Source organism: Xenopus laevis, chromosome 8S (genome assembly GCF_017654675.1).
Source record: "Xenopus laevis strain J_2021 chromosome 8S, Xenopus_laevis_v10.1, whole genome shotgun sequence".
Taxonomy (NCBI): Eukaryota; Metazoa; Chordata; class Amphibia; order Anura; family Pipidae; genus Xenopus; species Xenopus laevis.
In genome coordinates this window covers 83,935,906-83,957,032 of record NC_054386.1, presented here as the reverse complement: position 1 = coordinate 83,957,032, position 21,127 = coordinate 83,935,906, and the positions used below count along the sequence as shown (strand labels likewise).

At 38.5% G+C, this 21,127-nt stretch overlaps 1 protein-coding gene across 7 annotated transcripts in view; it reads left to right on the top strand.

Moving 5' to 3' along the window:
• Positions 1–14,295, top strand: part of sipa1l3.S (signal induced proliferation associated 1 like 3 S homeolog) — a 136,880-nt gene extending 122,585 nt beyond the window's left edge. For 6 of the 7 annotated variants that reach the window (XM_041575293.1, XM_041575288.1, XM_041575290.1 and 3 more), the window contains 6 exons: positions 702–867; positions 2,283–2,472; positions 4,449–4,592; positions 6,081–6,204; positions 9,846–9,927; positions 13,308–14,295. In XM_041575293.1, the coding sequence (XP_041431227.1) occupies positions 702–867; positions 2,283–2,472; positions 4,449–4,592; positions 6,081–6,204; positions 9,846–9,927; positions 13,308–13,454 (853 nt within the window). In that variant the 3' untranslated portion in view covers positions 13,455–14,295. The remainder of the gene's footprint in view (positions 1–701; positions 868–2,282; positions 2,473–4,448; positions 4,593–6,080; positions 6,205–9,845; positions 9,928–13,307) is intronic. The other variant, XM_041575294.1, reaches the window with a different exon arrangement.
• Positions 14,296–21,127: the final 6,832 nt, after the last annotated feature.

Sequence of the window (21,127 nt, the reverse complement as noted above, 5' to 3'; positions counted from 1 at the left end):
GGGCAGCTATTCAAGCTGGAAAAGAGGAGAAAAGGCACAGGTTACACAGCAGATAACACCATTGAATTGGATAATGCTTATCTGTTATGTGCTATGTAACATGTGCCTTTTCTTCTATTTCCAGCTTGAATGGCTGCCCCCATGGCTACACAGCAGCTTGTTTATATAAACTATAGTAGTACTTATCTGTTATCTGCTGTGTATCCTGTGCTTGAATGGCTGCCCCCATGGCTACACAGCAGCTTGTTTATTTAAACTATAATAGTCTTCATGAAGCAGTAACACAGCTTTTACCAGTTCATGCTAAAACACTTTCTTTGTTGGTGTTACGGTTTCTTTAATATACTAATGTATTTTCAATGTTGATTGAAAGAAGTTAAGTACACAACATACAAGGCATTTTATCACTGTCAAAGCTAAAAAATATAAACCACATGCTTTGGTAGTTCTAAACCAAAGCTTGGAGCTTGGTAATAGCCATATATGTGCGCTGATGTAGATAAATGTTTGTTGATCTGCTTATGTATGTATATATAGATATATACAAATATGTATGAATAGCTAAGAAGTACACATCATTTTTAATAACTTATGGAATTTCCATTTTCCATTCATCACATCCAGTACATTTTTCTTTTGGTCAGTCAGCTAGGGAATGTTTACCTCAATATACTACAGACTCCGCTTCCCATCTCTTTCAGGCAAGTAGATGTGAACACAAAGAACGTTTTTGGTCAGCCCAGGCTACGAGCCTCACTCCGAGACTTGCGATCACCTCGCAGAAACTACAAGTCCACCATTGAGGATGACTTGAAAAGGCTTATTTTAATGGATAATTTTGGATCAGACCACGAGCAGGACTGCATGGTGTGTATTTATTACAGAATAAATAAGTAGGCACAGGTCTGTGGCATTATGTACTGACTGTAAGTGTGCAGCTTGCTACATAAAGATTCCATTGTTACATATAGACTTCCAGTATAAAGTCAGGCATAACAAAAAACTGGAATTGCTAGTTATAGTCTGCCATTGCAAAGTTGTATATAATAGTGTGGAACATACAGATGAAGCCACTTGGATTTGTGAGTTAAATGCGTCATGACTCAGAGTTAATTGAAGAAACTGTGTTATCTAAAGTTATCTTAACTCATTTAATGCATTTAACCTTTTTATTAGCATACCAAAGCACCATTGTTCACAATGGTGAATGCTTTAATTAGATGGGATGTTGTGTCACAGTTTTCTGTGTTAAATGAGATAAATGGGATATCTGTGTTTAGTTATTCTGTGTCAAACAGACAAACCAAAGTGGCTGCATCTGTATAGCTTGATCTTTAAATGCAAATGTCATGTCTTTGTGCTATTATTCCCAACAGACTACTAATCTAAAAATTGTGCATATATCTATGGCCTGCCATGGTGTTTACTGCCTGCTACTGGGCAAATGTTTAAGCAGGGACATTTTTCTCTGTAGCACCAGGTTCTTAAAGGGATTCTGTCATGATTTTTATGATGTAGTTTTTATTTCTAAATGACACTGTTTACACTGCAAATAATTCACTCTACAATATAAAATTTCATTCCTGAACCAGCAAGTGTATTTTTTAGTTGTAATATTGGTGTGTAGGTGCATCTCAGGTCATTTTGCCTGGTCATGTGCTTTCAGAAAGAGCCAGCACTTTAGGATGGAACTGCTTTCTGGCAGGCTGTTGTTTCTCCTACTCAATGTAACTGAAGGTGTCACAGTGGGATTTTACTATTGAGTGCTGTTCTTAGATCTACCAGGCAGCTGTTATCTTGTGTTAGGGAGCTGCTATCTGGTTACCTTCCCATTATTCTGTGTTTAGGCTGCTGGGGGCAGGAGGGGGTGATATCACTCCAACTTGCAGTAAAGAGTGACTGAAGTTTATCAGAGCACAAGTCACATGACTGGGGACAGCTGGGAAACTGACAATATGTCTATCCCCATGTCAGATTTCAAAATTAAATATAAAAAAAATCTGTTTTCTCTTTTTAGAAACGGATTTCAGTGCAGAATTCTGCTGGAGCAGCACTATTAACTGGTGCGTTTTGTAAAAAAAAATCATTTTTTTTCCACGACCGTATCCCTTTAAACAACCAGTACAGGTGCAGGGTTTTTAATTCAAATAATGAAACTGCTTCACTTGTAATGTGCCATATTTTTGTTTAGAGTAAAGCAGTGACTACTTAATAAGAAAGCAAACCTTTTTTTTCCTGGTAAAGATTAATCTGTTCTTCTAACATCCTCTCTTCTCTCCTAGTCTCCCCAAAAGACCTTGCAGAGAACACTTTCAGACGAGAGCCTCTGCAGCGGCCGCAGGGACCCAGGGTTTGCCTGCTCTTCTGGAATGGATTCCTCTTTAAGTGGGGATGCCTTGTTCACCAGCTGCTACCCATCCAACACAATGCCTGTCCGCTGGCAGCAAACGCCCAGCCTATTGGAGAAAAGTGGTAACTGCCTCTTTAAAATCGGCTCTTTATATTGGTCACACACAAGTTTTTGGAAATGCTTATTGTCTTCAAACCTGGAAGTAAAAAATGGTTTCCCCTTCCCACCCCCCAATTTGCATGTGCAAATTAGGATTCGGTTGGGTATTCGGCGAAATCTTTTGCAAAGTATTCCAGGGTTCGGCCGTACTATCCCTATCCCATCCCTGCTATCAATTTTCGAATTTCAAATTCATGTAAGTTATCTTTTAACTCACATGAATTCGAATATTCGATTATTTATTATAAAAATGTAATATCTTAAACTAGGACGAATTTTACTGAGTCGAAAACTTGAATCGAATTTGATCAAACTGAATTCAAGTTTTTTTCTCAGAAAAAAAAAACTCGAATGTCAGGAAGGCTACAAAAATCACCAACTTGCTCACTGGACCTCTCCCATTGACTTATACAGCAATTCAGCAGGTTTAAGGTGGTAAATAGTCGATTTCGAGTTCTTAAAGGGCCAGAGTAGGATAAATCTCAAAAATGTAATTAGAATTTTTTTAAAAACTGGAATTGAGTAAAGGAAATATATTTACTTATTTAGAATCATGGTTTTTACCTCTCTAAATTGTGCGTGTGGTAATCTTGTATATTTTGTTACTTAAAGGGATACTGTCATGGGAAAATTGTTTTTTTTTTTTAAATGAATCAGTTAATAGTGCTGCTCCAGCAGAATTCTGCACGGAAATCCATTTCTCAAAAGAGCAAACAGATTTTTTTATATTCGATTTTGAAATCTGACATGGGGCTAGACATTTTGTCAATTTCCCAGCTGCCCCTGGTCATGTGACTTGTGCCTGCACTTTAGGAGAGAAATGCTTTCTGGCAGGCTGCTGTTTTTCCTTCTCAATGTAACTGAATGTGTCTCAGTGGGACATGGGTTTTTACTATTGAGTGTTGTTCTTAGATCTACCAGGCAGCTGTTATCTTGTGTTAGGGAGCTGCTATCTCGTTACCTTCCCATTGTTCTTTTGTTTGGCTGCTGGGGGGAAGGGAGGGGGTGATATTACTCCATCTTGGAGTACAGCAGTAAAGAGTGATTGAAGTTTATCAGAGCAGAAGTCACATGACTTGGGGCAGCTGGGAAAGTGACAATATGTCTAGCCCCATGTCAGATTTCAAAATTGAATATAAAAAAAATCTGTTTGCTCTTTTGAGAAATGGATTTCAGTGCAGAATTCTGCTGGAGCAGCACTATTAACTGATTCATTTTGAGAAAAAAAAAAAATTCCCTTAACAGTATCCCTTTAAAGGGGACCTGTCACCCGAAAAAATTATTCCAAATCCTGTTTTATCACGTTAGTAAAGAAAAATAACCTTTAATTACACTGTATAAATTATTTGAATCTTGTTTCCTTCAGTCTGGCAATTCATAATTATAGCAAGCAGGCAGCAGCCATTTTGAAGAAACAACAATATGAGCTGAAAGCAACATTATGTAAAGTGCTAATGTGCTCACTTCTAAACATTACTCCAGCTGGAGGCTCATCTTGCAGCACCACCATCAGGTTAGAACAGTGGCACTTGTTGATTTTCAGTCCGGCACAAGTTACTTCAGGATCATATTCAGATATTGACCATCAGGATCACACCGATGAAATAAATATGGTGGTCACCACGATAAGCTTCTCCATGGGGACAGTTCCTGTCTATTGTTTTACTAGAATAATTGCAATTTTAAAAGGAAACTCTACAATGGTACTAGACACAAACGTAGTGTTTTTACTTGTGTTCTTTTCCACTCCATTCGTCTACTGTATTTGCAACATTCATTCTTTAAATCTGGAATCTTAGTATTAGAATGTCATGGCAGTTTCCAATACTCATTTGTAATGGCAGCATGTGTGTGGAGTAACCCAGTTTACCATTTTTAACAATAATCCTTAAATGGCATTATTTTTAATAACGTTTTTGTTTTCTCTCTGTATCTACAGCGAATATCTCTTCCTCGGAGCTGTCTCTCACTGAGATACGTGACTCAAATGCATCGCAGATGGACCCCGGCATGATGCCACTTCCAGAAACTGCTTCTGGGCTAGAGTGGTCAAGCTTGGTCAGTGCTGCTAAGGCTTATGAAGGTAACCGCTCAAATATTTTTGTACAGGGAATGAGACTATTCGCTTTAAGACTCTGGTGTATTGGCATGAAGTGTTAAGACTGTATTTTTCACTTTGCACAAGTGGTGATCCAGGCCCATGTATTGCACGGGGTAAGGGGTTTAAATCACATACAACAAAATGCAGCAGAAAAGCCTGTGTTGGATCTCTGAATAGATCTGGTACAGCAATATACAAATCCTGTAATGTGACATTGTTTGGTCAAACCCTGCATTGATTATAGTGGAGTAGATGTAGACCCTGTGTTGTTCAGTGTGGGAACGTGTTCTGTATTGTACAAAGTAGAGCAGAATGTGCTCTGTATCGCACAGTACTATAGCCTATAACCTTATATTGTATAGTTCTGGGAGATCAGAGCATGTACTCAGGGCCCCCTCAGGGGGTACCGGGCCAAAAAGGGGTGCTGCACTTTTCAAAATAACCGGTCCCCCCTTGACAGCACCAAAGCCGTGCCTCACCTTAGCGAAGTGCCGAAGTCCCTGTGTAGGGTGGGCGGGGCCCAGAAAAATTTGTTGTACGGTGCCCCGTGATTTCTAATGGCGGCCCTGCATGTACTGAACATGTACATGTGATTGTTCACCATAAACAATTACCAAAATTTAAGTTCAATGTTAGTGTTTCAGTCCAGCAGCTCAGTGATCCAGGAGCATCTGAACTGTTACAATTTGTTACATTTAGTTAAAACAATTAGTTGATACATTTTTCAGCAGGATCTGTGGGAATATTGGCAACTATTGTATCAATTCTAACAGTCGCCTTTAATGAAACTCAGGGATTTTCTCAGCAGGAACTAAAATAACAAATTATCAACTAAATGTATCAATTTAGAATAGTTAGTGTTGGCAATCCCCCCCTCCCCCAATAATTGAAAACGGTCACAAATAGAACTGTCTGAAACCAACTGAATTGAGAAAAGTGTTTGAAGGGGGAAGATCAGGCCCTGTGTTTTGCATTGAGGTTGAAGATCAGTCCCTGTGTTTTGTGGTGTCCAGTTAAGGTTGCCACCACGCAGGCAGTGGTGGGGGCGGTAATTAAGGGGTGGGCCGTGATGCAAAAAGGGGCGGAGTCAGCAGGATGTGACACAGAAAGGGGCGGGCCACAATGTAGTGCCGCAAAAGGCCACATCACCCAAAGCCGAAGAAAATTTATGTTTTCACCGGTGGGCAAAGGCTTTTGTAAATGGTATTGCAAATTACCGGCTAGACCGGTAAAATATCGGCCGGATGGCAACCCTATGTCCAGGAGGTCAGCTCCAGTTTTTTACAGTGTGGGAGATCAGACACTGCATGAAACAGATTGGTTGAAAATAGATACTGTATTGTACTGTGTTTGTAAGATCAGACCTTTTATTGTACAGAGTCACAAAATAACACCTTTATTATAAAGTGTAATGAAGATCCAATCACATTACATTGGTGTAACTTAATCAATTGTTTGTTTTTGCTTTAGTGCAAAGAGCTGCTTCACTTTTTTCTCTGAATGAAGTTGCTGAGCTCCGTCCTGTACCGAATACTGGCACCACTCACCTGAGCCTAGAACGACCGCACACTCCACGAAGCACACCTACATCCAGGTACATGGAACTTTTAAGAGAGTATGTCTTTTTTTATCTGACAGACTATATATCGTGCTTCTTATAGTCTGGATTTAACAGTATCTGCAGTACCAGTTAAGCAAGGAATTTACTAAACTGGTTAAAGGGGTTGTTCATCTTTAAATTAACTGTTAGTATGATGAAGAAGTGGATATTCTGAGAAAATTTGCAACTGGTTTTCATTTTTTAATATTTTTTTTATTTTATTTAGTTATTTAGCTGTTTATTCAGAAGCTCTCTGGTTTGCAGTTTCAGCCATCTGGTTGCTAGAGTCCAAATTACCCTAGTAACCATGCATTGATTTTAATAAGAGATTGGAATATGAATTGGGGAGGTCTGAATAGAAAGATGAGTAATAAAAAGACGCAATAACAATACATTTGTAGCCTTACAATATGTAACAAATGTAACAATACATTTGTTACAGAGCATCTGTTTTTTAGATATGGTCAGTGACCCCGATTTGAAAGCTGGAAAGAGTCAGAAGAAGAAGGCAAATAATTCAAAAACTATAAAAAATAAATAATGAAGACCAATTGAAAAATTGGCCATTCTATAACATACTAAAAGTTAATTTGAAGATGAACCACCCCTTAGCATGTTGCTACATGATAGTACAAATAAGCCACATGAAAGTCTTGCTATATTAATTCCTGTTATAACATAGAGCCACCTCCTGTGGCCATTAAGTCTATGCATAGCACCTTAAAGGGATACTGTCATGGGAAAACTTGTTTTTTTCAAAACACATCAGTTAATAGAGCTGCTCCAGCAGAATACTGCACTGAAATCTGTTTATCAAAAGAGCAAACAGATTTTTTTATATTTAATTTTGAAATCTGACATGGGGCTAGACATATTGTCAATTTCCCAGCTGCCCCCAGTCATGTGACTCGTGCTCTGATAAACTTCAGTCACTCTTTACTTCTGTACTGTGTGATATCACCCCTCCCCCCCAGCAGCCTAACAACAAAACAATGGGAAGGTAACCAGATAGCAGCTCTCTAACACAAGGTAACAGCTGCCTGGTAGATCTAAGAACAGCACTCAATAGTAAAATCCAGGTCCCGCTGCAACACATTCAGTTACATTGAGTAGGAGAAACAACAGCCTGCCAGAAAGTAGTTCCATCCTAAAGTGCTGGCTCTTTCTGAAATCACATGACCAGGCAAAATGACCTGAGATGCACCTACACACCAATATTACAAATTTTAAAAAAAATACACTTGCTGCTTCAGGAATTAGATTTTACATGGTAGAGTGAATTATTTACAGTGTAAACGGTGTAATTTAGAAATAAAAACGACACCATAAAAATCATGACAGAATCCCTTTAAAAAAAATACAGGATGGCCATGCTGCTGAAAGCTTCAAGTAGTTTGAGATTCCTCTTTTAAACAAACGTTTGGTATGATGTAGAGAGTGACATTTCCTTTTTTTATTATTTGAGATTGTTGCGTTATTTAGCTTTTTTACTCTACAGTTTGCAACTTCAACAATCTGGTTGCGGGGGTTCAACAATAACAATAATTTTGTAGCCTTACAGAGCATTTGTTTTTTTAGATGGGGTCAGTGATCCCCATTTGAAAGATGGAAAAGAGTCAGAAGAAGAAGGCAAATAATTTAAAAAAACTATAAAAATAAAGGCCAATTGAAACGTTGCTTAGAATTAGCCATCCTATAACATAGCAAACAACTAAAAAGTGAACTACCCCTTTAAACTTTATTGGTTGCCTGTGGTTACATATGGGAATCATAAAGTTTCCTACCGGAATACTATTTAGCCAAAGGAAAGTATCGCTCTAAACCTTCAGTTTGATTCGACTATGATTCACCAGACCAGGACTGAAAGAAGTCTGCTGGCCTATTGTTATTTGTAAGAAAAGAAGAAGGTTCTGTTTAGTAGAAAATAATTTTGCTACAGTTAGTTTTATTTTACTGTCACACATTGTACAGGAATCAAAGAATATGTCACTATTGTGATCGTGTGATCCTCTGTATCAACATCAGTAGCTTCCCTAGGTTTTATTATTTGTGTAATTTAGATTTTTATTCAGCAGCAATCCAGTTTGCAATTTCAGCAATCTGCTTGATAGGGACCAAATTACCCTAGCAACCATGCATCATTTTTTTTTTATTAAAAAATTTGTTACTGTAGAATGAAAAAAAACACAGACATATTAAACTCTTAAATCTCTAAGTCTTTATTAAAGAATAACTTAACGAAACTCCGCTTGCGCTCCTCTTCAGCAAAGGCAACACAACGATGATCCATCATGCGGCGCTTGATTTCTCTTCCCTGGCTATCTCCTATAAGGAAAGCAGGGAAGAGAAAACGAGCGCTGCACAATGGATCGTCGCCTTTTCTGAAGAGGAGCGCAAGCGGAGTTTCGGTAGGTTATTTCTTAATAAAGACTTAGGCGATTTAAAAGTTAATTATGTCTGTGTTTTTTTTTCGTTCTACACTAACGACTTTTTTAATAAAAAAAATGATGTTACTGGTCCTTTAAAAGTTAACTTAAAGGGGATCTATTGCGAAAATGAAAATTTTATATCCGCTTCATCTTGCTGAAATAAGACATTTTCTAAATACAATCAATTAAAAATTCTGTACTACTTATGAGTTAATCAAGTTACTTTTCACTCTCCCCCTCTGAGCAACCTGTCTCTTTTCATTCTATCTTCATGCAGTAGGTGGTCAGTTTTTGATTGACAGTTATGTTTTATACATCCTTTGGGGGGACTGAACCCTTAACCCTGGTGCTTACTCTTTAAAAATAACCGGCTCTGATGGAAATATTGTTTCTCTGCATGCAGGGTGTTTGCCAGAGTATTTTGTGAACTTTTGTTTGTGCTGGAGTTGGTTATTTGAGTTATTCTGCTTAGAAAGGGAGCCCCTCTAAAAGACGTATTAGACCTACTTGTCGATCAAAATCAAAATCTGACCCAGACCTCAGCATGAAGAGAGACAGGTTGTGAAGATTGAGATACTGAAGATTAACTTGTTTTTTTCTTAAACGGTGCATCATTTTTAATTGATTGTGTCTTATTTCAGTATGATGAAGCTTATACAGGTATAGGATCCCTTATCCGGAATCCCGATATCCAGAAAGCTCCAAATTACGGAATGATTGTCTCCCGTAGACTCCATTTTATACAAATGATCCAAATTTTTAAAAATGATTTCTTAATAATAAAACAGTAGCTTGTACTTGATCCCAACTAAGATATAATTAATCCTTATTGGAAGCAAAACCAGCCTATTGGGTTTATTTAATGTTTAAATGAATTTCTAGTAGACTTAAGGCAAGAAGACCCAAATTAGGGAAAGATCCGTTATCCGGAAAACCCCAGGTCCCGAGCATTCTGGATAACAGGTCCCATACCTGTATTACATTTACATTTTCTCAACAGATCCCCTTTAAAGGTGAACCACCCCTTTCAGGGGTATAGGGCTGCCGGCAATGTGAATGGGAACTTGCCATGACAAGAACTAAAATAACCAGAACTTTTTATGAGTTCTGCAGAGGTCTGCTCCTTCGTATGGTTCTCATTTATAACTTACAAGAATTGTATCTAGTACATTGCACTGTTCATACATAACATCATATTTATTTCAGTGGTGAGTTGACCCCAGACCTAACTGGTAAGGTGTTGCAGTTGGAGGTTTTGCTGAAGCAGCTTCATACGGATCTGCAGAAGGTACGGCTTAGTAGTGTAATGCAGGTAGATTCCATGAAATTCAGTGGAAAAAAAGCGAAGAAAAGTTGGGGCGCTGACCTTTTTTTTTTAGTTTTTTGATGAGAAATATTTGTGGTTGCAATGCAGTGGCAGTGTACAACAGAAAGAGAAGCAGAGTTTCATTCCAAGGGTGCTAGTAAATATGTTTTGTACAAAAACCTTCATGAAATAAATTAAGAATTTTATAGCCCATGATTAAGGGGCATATTTATCAAGGGTCGAATTTCGAATTAAAAAAACTTAGAAATTCAAATTCAAAAAGACCAACCGAAATTAAGTCGAAGTTTGGTTTTTTTTGGTCGAATAGGTCCGAATTTGGCCAGATTCGAATTGTACGATTTGAAGGAATAGCGCATTCGATCGAATTCGATTCAAAGTTTTTCCAAAAAAAAAAACCTAGATTTTTCAAAGTCCACCAATTGACTCCAAATAGGTTCTAGGAGGTCCCCCATAGGCTTAAACAGCAATTCAGCAGGTTTTAGATGGCGAATGGTCGGTCTAAGTTTTAAAGAGACAGTACAAGATAAACTTCGATATTCAGAATTTTTTTCATATTCGAATAGTTCAAATTCAATTGGAAGTACACAAAAAATAGCTGGAAATTCGAATTTTTTAATTCGAAAATTCACCTCGACCTTAAATCTGGCCCTTAAGGTGGCCATAGACGTAACAATTACGATCTTTCTTGGAAAAGATCTTTCGTTTCAATACACTTTCAATGTAGAGCTGAATCGTCAGATATACAGGTAGATATAGGGGAAGAAACAATAGAATTCTACCTGTATCTGACGATTCAGCACTAACAATGGCCGATATTTGGGTCCCTTCAAAGGCACCCGATCAAAATTTTCCGTCCAGCCCGAACGACGAGCCGACCGATATCCAAGTCTTCTGCCGATATCGGTCGGCTCTTTTTCCACCATACACGCACCGAATATCGGACGAAAATTTGTTTTGTACGATATTAACTGTGCATCTATGGCCACCTTAAGTGTTAATGACACGAAACGCGTAAGGCTGTGGGCACAATAAACTTTTCACTTTGAATTTATCTGCCTGGTGGAAGTTTTGCCTTCGTTGAGTGCCTGCTCCAAAGGTTTTTCAAATTGACCGTGATTAGTCTTATTATTATTAGCCAAATGCAGGTAGAAAAGTGAAAACACTACATTCAATTGGTTGTCACTGGCTTCTACCCAGGTAGTAAAGCCCCCACGCCATCATTTGGGTGAAATATTGTACTATAATTAAACTTTTACTGATGAAAATGTTGTTTTCAAAAGCCTCCTGAGCACAAAAGCATAAAAAAAATCTGTTATTACCCGGCCCAAGCATAAACCAGTATTTTGTAGATTTATACACCAAAAATATAATCACTAACATTGTTCGCTTGACTTAACACACACAATGTGCATTCTTTATACAGTTTTCCAAAGAACTGTAAATAAAGTAGAATAACAATAAATCAATATCAAATAAAATACGAATAATGTCACTGAATAAGTGATCACCCAGCGGTATCAGAAGGCAAAATACTTGATGCACAAAGCACACTCGGAATTGATGGAAATAAATAAGCACAACAATCCAGTGTGAATTAGAATCAGTCACACAGTGTAAATTGGGCAGCAATTCCAGCCTCGTGCAGGTTCAGAAGGGCTCCAGCATTTATCAGCAGCAGATCAGGAGTGACTTAAAGCAACACTAACATTAAAAAATGAAATTGTTTTAAAGTACTAAAAATATAATGCAGTGTTGCCCTGCACTGGTAAAACTGCTGTTTGCTTCAGAAACACTACTATTGTTTATATAAATAAGCTGCTGTGTAGCAATGGGGGCAGCCATTCAAAGGAGAAAAGGCTCAGGTTACACAGCAGATAAGCTCTGTAGAACATAATGGTGTTATATGTTATCCATTATTTAACCTGTGCCATATAGACTTTTTTCAATTTCCGCCATTGCTACACAGCAGCTTGTTTATATGAACTATAGTAGTGTTTCTGAAGCAAGGCCAGTGCAGGCCAACACTACTGGGAAGATGTATCAAGGGTCGAAATGAAAATTAGAATTTCAAAATTTCAAAATCTAATTTTTCAAGTTTTTTTTTTTTTTATGGCTAAAACTTTTTTTTGTTACTGGTCCTTTAAGTTGGTTGTTCACCTTCCAACACTTTTTTTTAATTCAGTTGGTTTCAGATAGATCACCAGAAGCAAAGACTTTTTCCAATTACTTTGTTTTTTCTATGTCTGACCGTTCTTCTAATATTGAAGTGTAAGTCTACTTTTTCACCTTTCTAAAGCTGCTTTCGGATGGGGGGTCGCCGACCCTGTAAACTGTTCTAAATTGAACCATTTAGTTGATACATTTCTTATCTTTGTCCCTGCTGAGCAGAATCTCTGGGTTTCATTACAGGCAGCTGTTAGAATTGATACAATAGTTGCTAATATCCCAGAGATGCTGCTGAGAAATGGATCAACTAAATGTTGCAAAATTGTAAGTTTAGAGTCTGCGCCTGAATTACTGAGCTGCCAGACTCAAACACCAGAGACACGAACATTCAACTTGGATTTTGGAAAAACAGTAAAAAATAAATAATGTAATTGAAAAAAGTCTTTATTTCTGGGGAACAATCTGAAAACAACTGAACTGGAAAAAAAAAGTGTTTGAAAGGTGATATGATTGAAATATAGCAATAAAAATGATCTCATAAATCAATATAATATTTAATATTTTCCATGGAATAGAATGCTAACAATGTTTTGTGGATGTAGATCATAATGGGACAACATCACCAAGAGGCAGATTTATCAACGGTCGAGGCAAATTTTCGAATGAAAAAAAAAAAATCGAATTTCGAGCTAATTTTTGTGTACTTCGACTAGGGAATAGTCCAATTTCGATTTGAATTTGAAAAAATGTATCTTATACTGTCTCTTCGACCATTCGCCATCTAAAACCTGCTACGGGGGACCTCCTAGAACCTATTTGAAGTCAATGGGTGGACTTTAAAAAATCTAAGGTTTTTTTGAGAAAAACTTGCGCTATTCCTTCGATTCGTACGATTTGAATTCGGCTGAATAGGGACCTATTCAATCGAAAACGGACCTATTCGACCTAAAAAAAAAACCTTTGACTTAATTTCGGTTAGTCTTTTTGAATTTCAAAGTTTTTTTCAATTCGAAATTCGACCCTTGATAAATATGTCCCTAAAAGTAGACCTCGCATTAGTAAAGTGTGGGCACTGCTGAGTGAAAGGAACAATGTAGAGATGAGATTTTCTAATCTGTGACACATTTTAAGCTTTGCACAATGAAGTCCATCTATTTCTTGTTGAACCTCCGCAGGAAAAGTTGGACAAAGAAGTGTTAGCGGCTGAAGTGGCCTGTCTCCGGCAGAACAACCAGCGACTTCAGCAAGAGTCCAGTAATGCCAGTGAGCAACTCCGGAAGTTTGCAGAGATCATCTCCAGCACTGTGGAGAAAAAGGACTAAGACTTCATCGTTGTGTATATTCTCGATCATCTTCCACTTCCTTTGGAAACACTACTGCGGCCATTTTTGTATGAACAGACCGACCAATGGGACCTTACTCTTAACTGGAGTCTCTTTTACTTTTATATTGTTCATATCCTTCAAAACAAAAGCTGTTCAGAAACTGCATTTTGTTTTCTTCATCGTGGAACCAAGAGAATTAGTTTCTCCGTATAATCGTTGTGTATCTACGTGTACAGAACCAGTCTGCCGTTTGTAGATTGATATCAAAATTCCTGGATATTTATAACTCGAGATTTATGCAAAAAAGGACAACTCCCAGCAGAAAGGGACACACAGCCGGAAAATAATGTTATATATCTAAATATATATATATTTAATTTGTACAGGAAAAATTCTATTTAGGGACGTGGGGCTTAAAATTACTCATTTGAAATTGTGAAAAGCTTTGATATAAATTTATTTTATTACGACACTACTGGGCGATGGGAGCGGCAAAGGTTTCTGCAGTGATCCTGATGTATATTTTGTTAATAGAACGTATTAATAGCGATGCATTTTGTTAGGGAAAATCCGATTTCGAGAGTTGTCTGAAGCAAATGCGGTAAGTTGTTGTTATTACAGAATTCTAAAACCACTTGCTGTTTACGCCGTTCACGTGTTACACGGGAGGAACGAACTATAATTCTATACTAAATGATAACATTTCAAAGAATCAGTATATAATATTCCATCACATCTACTGTATAAAATGCACTTTCCTTCCATTCCAAATTGTACGAACATGTGCCTAAAAGCAAATTAGGCTTAATAAACAATATAAAAAAGTTTTCATTTCTAACACTGTTTTTTGTCTTCCATGAATATCCGCTTTCTTTTCTTTTTTCTAGGCAAAGCTTTTACAGACTATCTATTTGAACCAGCAATAAATGCATTAAACATTCCTTTAAACACACTCCAAATGAATCTCCTTAAAGGGATACTGTCATGGGAAAAAAAAAATTCAAAATGAATTAGTTAATAGTGCTGCTCCAGCAGAATTCTGCACTGAAATCCATTTCTCAAAAGAGCAAACAGATTTTTTAATTTTGAAATCTGACATGGGGCTAGACATTTTGTCAATTTACCAGCTGCCCCTGGCCATGTGACTTCTGCTCTGATAAACTTCAATCACTCTTTACTGCTGTACTGCAAGATGGAGTAATATCACCCCCTCCCTTCCCCCCAGCAGCCAAACAAAAGAACAATGGGAAGGTAACGAGATAGCAGCTCCCTAACACAAGATAACAGCTGCCTGGTAGATCTAAGAACAACACTCAATAGTAAAAACCCATGTCCCACTGAGACACATTCAGTTACATTGAGAAGGAAAAACAGCAGCCTGCCAGAAAGCATTTCTCTCCTAAAGTGCAGGCACAAGTCACATGACCAGGGGCAGCTGGGAAATTGACAAAATGTCTAGCCCCATGTCAGATTTCAAAATTGAATATAAAAAAATCTGTTTGCTCTTTTGAGAAATGGATTTCAGTGCAGAATTCTGCTGGAGTAGCAATATTAACTGATGCGTTTTGAAAAAAACATGTTTTCCGATGACAGGATCCCTTAAAGGGTAGAACTCAATGGTGCGGCTCGAGCCGACACGTCGCCATGCGATAAAACGCATGCAACGTGTCGAATGTCCTGAAGATACAGGAAGTGAAGGAGAAATCACAGGTAAGAACTTCATTTATCCGACTGTCAGATGAAACCGGTCCTTATCCGACAGTCGGATAAATGTAGTTCTTACCTGCGATTTCTCCTTCACTTCCTGTATCTTCAGGACATCCGACAAGTCGCGTGCGTTTCATCGCAACGTGTCGGCTCGAGCCGCACCGTCAAGTTCTACAATAACGGACCAGTAACATCAACATTTTTTTTTAAAAAATTCATTATAATAAATTGAAAAAAAACCAAAAAACACAAAGACAAATTAAACTTTCAAATCACATCTCCTCCCTACCGAATCTCCTCTTCAGAAAGCGATCGGGCGATCCATCGTGCAGCGCTCAATTTCTCCTCCCTGCCTTCCTTATAGGAGATAGCCAGGGAGGAGAAATCGAGTGCCGCATGGTGGATCGTCGCGTTTTCTGAAGAGGACCGCAAGCCGAGTTTCGGTAAGTTATTTCTTAATAAAGACTGCAATTTCATTGTTTAATTTGTCTTAGTGGGTTTTTTTGATTAATTTTTTTTTAAAAAAAATGTTGGTTACTAGTCCTTTAAGGATCGTCAGACAGGTGATTGTTATTAGTTAAAGGAGAGGTGATTCCAGCTTTTTACCCAGCTACAAAATGTTCTGTATAGCCCTGCCTGGCATTGCTTTAAATGTATGGCCAAGACCTTATTTATTAAATGCATTTTTTGAAGCTCTGTTTGCATCATTTAAGATAACTGCCCTGGTTTTGCTTTAAAAGGCAACTTCTAGTCTGTAGGGTATTCCATGAAATTGGCTCCGTGGTGAAATTGATTTCTCCTCCAGAAATACCCTGGGCTGGTGCAGTTTCCTGCTAACACTTGGGATATCCGGTAAATTAATATAATGACTGGTAGGTGACTAACCTATGCCACCCCCACACTGATTTTAACTTTCCCTTTTCTTTAAAATTACATTTTCCAGCAATAGTATTTCAGGAAAACGAATCCATACAGAAATTGTATTCCATAAATTTGGAACACCTTGGTTTCCTCTCCAAAACACCTTCTGATTTGGGTACAAAAGAGCAGAGGTTTTCTTCTCTTTAAATGCTGTTTATCCCCGGTTCAGTAGAAACTAATCAGCAGTTTAAAATAACAACTAGTGTTGCCACCCGGCCGGTATTTTACCGGCCTAGCCGGTAAAACACCAGCCAAGGCCGGGGCCGGTATTACAAATTTACCGGCAATGTAGCTGCTGGTAAACTTGTAATACACCAAACAAAAGGCCATGGCCTGCCCCCAGCCTGGTAAAAACCTTTTTGCTGTCAGCTTGAGGCCAAACGCACTATGTGGCCCCACCCCTTTGATGTCACAACCCACCCAGCCAATCGCGCACCGGTTCTCCACCCCTTAATCGTCGCGACCCGCCCCCGTTGGTGTCAGGGCCCACCCTTTTATTCCCACACCCTCTACCGGCCGGTTGAGATCTTAGGGTGGCAACCCTAATAACAACAAAGGAAGAAAGAGAGTTCATTTGACAGGACAGGAATTAAAGTAACAATAGGCAGTGCCATTTTGGCTAGAACTAGAATGATTGTGATATTTGTGCTAATGATTGAGAAATCAGGCTAATTCCTGTGCAGACCACAGAAACTCCCAAATATGATAGAGACCGCTCCCATTGACTTACCTGTATATGCAACCTTGGCAGGTCTGAGATGGAGGATTTTCTGACTTTTTTTTCAGACTTTTTCCATCCTCTGGGTATTGTAAATCTTGAAAATTTAGTTTTTTTCCACTACAAATTCAGATTTTCTAGTATAAAAAAAACTCTTTGAGCTTTTTGCATGTCCTGTTATTATTCCCCTAACCATATTGTCCCCTCTGGCTAATTTGCAGCCTATGCAATCAAAATTAGGGATCCAATAAGAATTATGTTTCGGATGGAAAATGCAGGTCTGTATGTCCCAAGGACGGCCTGGGTCCCTAGTAGGGTTGCCACCTGGCCGGTATATTATTGGCCTGGCCGGTAAAAATGATGGTTGATCCCAATGTTATTAATAGGGAAAAAGATAAATATATAGAAATGCCGGTATTTTTTTTCCAGAAAAGGTGGCAACCCTAGTCCGTAGCTAGTCATAATCCTCTCTATATAAACTTCTTTTTTATGGAGTCAGGAGCAAGCAGAGCCCATGAGGTGTCTGTGTTAATGTACTGGAAATATTTGCCTCCTCTCATTCCCAGTGGGGTCATTTACACAATAATTCTGTATCTCTATATACATCAGCTACTTAAAGTTCACTGTATGTCTTGCACTGCCATTGTGGACCTCACTAATAGATAAGGTAAAACTGCAGCAAACTGGTTTTAAGGTCTGTCTACAAGCTTGATATCTTCAGACTGTGCATTAAAAGCAAATATATAAAGCACATATTGCATTTCATGCCCAGTACGTACGCTGGTACCTTTCAGGAACTGGTTTTAATAATAATAATAATAATAATAATGCACTTCTTACATCTGTCCTCAGGGTGGCGCTATAAACCTCCCCATTAGATACTTCACCTTAAATGACTCCTGTAATTCACTCAATGCCTATGGGGAACAGACTCATCTTTTGCTGCAAAACCTTAAACCCTTTTGGTGCCGGATAGAAACCATTTCTACTCCTAAGACCTGAGATGATTTAGCAGCAATACCAGGTGACATCTTCTCACTTTCTCTCCTCTTATTCTTTCTACAGAGAACCAGCCTCCTGTTTCTCTCTATATCTCTGTTTCATTTCAGCAATACAGTAGAGCTAAAGCTAAATGAACTTGAGGAATAGGATAGATAATAACTGCATTGTGTGCAGAAAATTTGCCATTTTAAAGGGGCAGATCTTTATTAAAGCAGCAAAATGAATAAAGCAGTACGAGACAAAAACTGCTCATGATGAGGAGACTCCTTCAAGAAATACTCATTGTGGGCCATGGAGGGCAATACGGGGGGTTTAATTCCCCTTGTTTGGGCTCGTTAAAAATGTGGTGGAACAAATGCAAATGAAATCTCACTGTGGGCTATTCACATGATGACAAGAGGATGAGCTTAATAAAAACCCTTCTGTAGTTACGTGTGTCTCAGGTGTACAGATAAGGAATAGTTCATTGTACAGAAGGAAGAGCCAAGCAAGTTAGATACAAAGTAACCTTCAATTTCACTGTTCAATGAGAGGGGTGTATCATACTGTAAACTATCCCTGTAGGTAAGGAACTTGCCTCATATATGGTCTGCTGAGATCTTTGAGTCCTGATTTGGAACCTCAATGCATTACTGCCACCTTTTCTGAGGGGAAAACCCTGCCTTATGATCTGTCTCTCCTCTCTCCACTGGTACAAAGGGAGCAGCCAACCAGTGAGTAGAACACAGTGCGTAGGCAATTCTGCACTGACATTAAACGAGAACTAAACCCCTAAACATGAATGTGGCTTAAAATGCCATAATTTATATACTGAGCTTCTTGCACCAGCCTAAAGTTTCAGCATCTCAATAGCAGCAATGATCCAGGACTTGAAACTTGTCACAGGGGTTCACCATCTTGGAAAGTGTCTGTGACACTCACATGCTCAGTGGGCTCTGATTGGCTGTTGAGAAGCTAAGCTTAGGGCTCGTCACTAATTATCCAGCAGAAAATGAGGTTGGTCTGTAATATAAGCTGATGCTACAGGGCTGATTATTAAATTCTTATGCTAATTGTACTGGTTTCTGTGCTGCCATGTAGTAATTATCTGTATTAATTACTAATCAGCCTTATATTGTGACATTTCTATTCTATGTGTACTGTATATTGTGAGTGGGTCCCTAAGCTCAGTAAGTGACAGCAGCACAGAGCATGTGCAGTGAATCAGCAGAAAAGAAGATCGAGAGCTACTGGGGCATCTTTGGAGACACAGATCTTTACTGCTAAAGGGCTGTGGTTGACTTGGGTTGGTACAGAAACACAAAACATAATGTACAACATTTATAGCTACTACTTTAGTTAAGCTTTAGTTCTCCTTTAAAGAAGAGGAACTTCAGTAGTTACTAATCTGTCCTTAGCGCAGATATTAAACTGGTGCAATTACCAACTGAAAAAGGGTCTGAAGACAAAAGTTCTCAGTGCAGAAATAAATAATTTATGCTTAAGATGACTTATTATCATAATGAACCATGTAAGCTCTGTTCTTAGAAACACGTTCTGATTAGGAGAATAGTGGCCCCCTAGCAACAATATATCAGCAATATATCACATTGGGAGAGATGGGGCTTGGGTGGAGAGCTATCATTAAACTTTATATTCAATTTTCAGTATTTCTACTATTTTAAATGAGATTTTGTTTTCATGCTTTACATTGCTTTATCCAACAGACAATTGAATGAGATTTGCCTTGTCCCTGGTGCCCAATGCTCTGAGTTGCTGCATTTTGTCATTGTGTTTTACTCATGTGAGATGCATTATTCTGAGTATATGGCAGTGTCCAGTTGTGGGACTTACACAAGTCGGCTCCTGTGTTCTCCCTGATTTTCCCACTTTGGATTAGCAGTGTTCCCTCATTCATCTTCCTCAAGTTCTGAATTTAACATTATCACGGTTGCCTATGGTTACCATGCCAAGAGGAAGCGCATAAAATTGGTACTGTGTGCTTTATGCTTTTATTATTTATCTGTCTGTTCTGTAAACAAGCTGCTGTGTAGCCACGGGGGCAGCCATTCAAGCACAGGATACACAGTAGATAACAGATAAGTACTACTATAGTTTATATAAACAAGCTGCTGTGTAACCATGGGGGCAGCCATTCAAGCACAGGATACACAGTAGATAACAGATAAGTACTACTATAGTTTATATAAACAAGCTGCTGTGTAGCCATGGGGGCAGCCATTCAAGCACCGGATACACAGTAGATAACAGATAAGTACTACTATAGTTTATATAAACAAGCTGCTGTGTAGCCATGGGGGCAGCCATTCAAGCACAGGATACACAGTAGATAACAGATAAGTACTACTATAGTTTATATAAACAAGCTGCTGTGTAGCCATGGGGGCAGCCATTCAAGCACAGGATACACAGTAGATAACAGATAAGTACTACTATAGTTTATATAAACAAGCTGCTGTGTAGCCATGGGGGCAGCCATTCAAGCACAGGATACACAGTAGGTAACAGATAAGTACTACTATAGTTTATATAAACAAGCTGCTGTGTAGCCATGGGGGCAGCCATTCAAGCACAGGATACACAGTAGATAACAGATAAGTACTACTATAGTTTATATAAACAAGCTGCTGTGTAGCCATGGGGGCAGCCATTCAAGCACAGGATACACAGTAGATAACAGATAAGTACTACTATAGTTTATATAAACAAGCTGCTGTGTAGCCACGGGGGCAGCCATTCAAGCACAGGATACACAGTAGATAACAGATAAGTACTACTATAGTTTATATAAACAAGCTTCTATAGTAGTACTTATCTGTTATCTACTGTGTATCCTGTGCTTGAATGGCTGTCCCCAAAAAAAAAAGACCAAAAAGTTGGCGCATGTAGCGCGGCGAAATATTTTTGACCATGTCCATTTTTGTGGCCACACTCCCTAATTAACATGTCCATTTTACAAAATTTGGCAGGTTATGAAAGTTTCAACATATTTATGTGGGGGGTTTTTTTCTCCAGTTATTACAGTTTTGCTAATGAAGGTGAATTACCCTTTAAGCTGTGAGTCTAACTTCTCCCAAGGGACCTCCTTATCTAAAGTGTTACAATAACTTATCTCAAATTTGTTACAAAAGTATCTTATTTGAAGCTGTGGCTGTTCTGGGCTCTCTGCCAAAAGCCAATTAAGTTAGAAACTTTTTTTTTTCTGCCTGTTCAGTGCAGAGAAAATCTGTACTTTCTAGTACAAATTAAGGACTGCGGGTTGAGCTGTCAAAAGAGGGACTGTCTCTCTAAAAACGGGAAAGTTGGGAGGTATGGACTATCC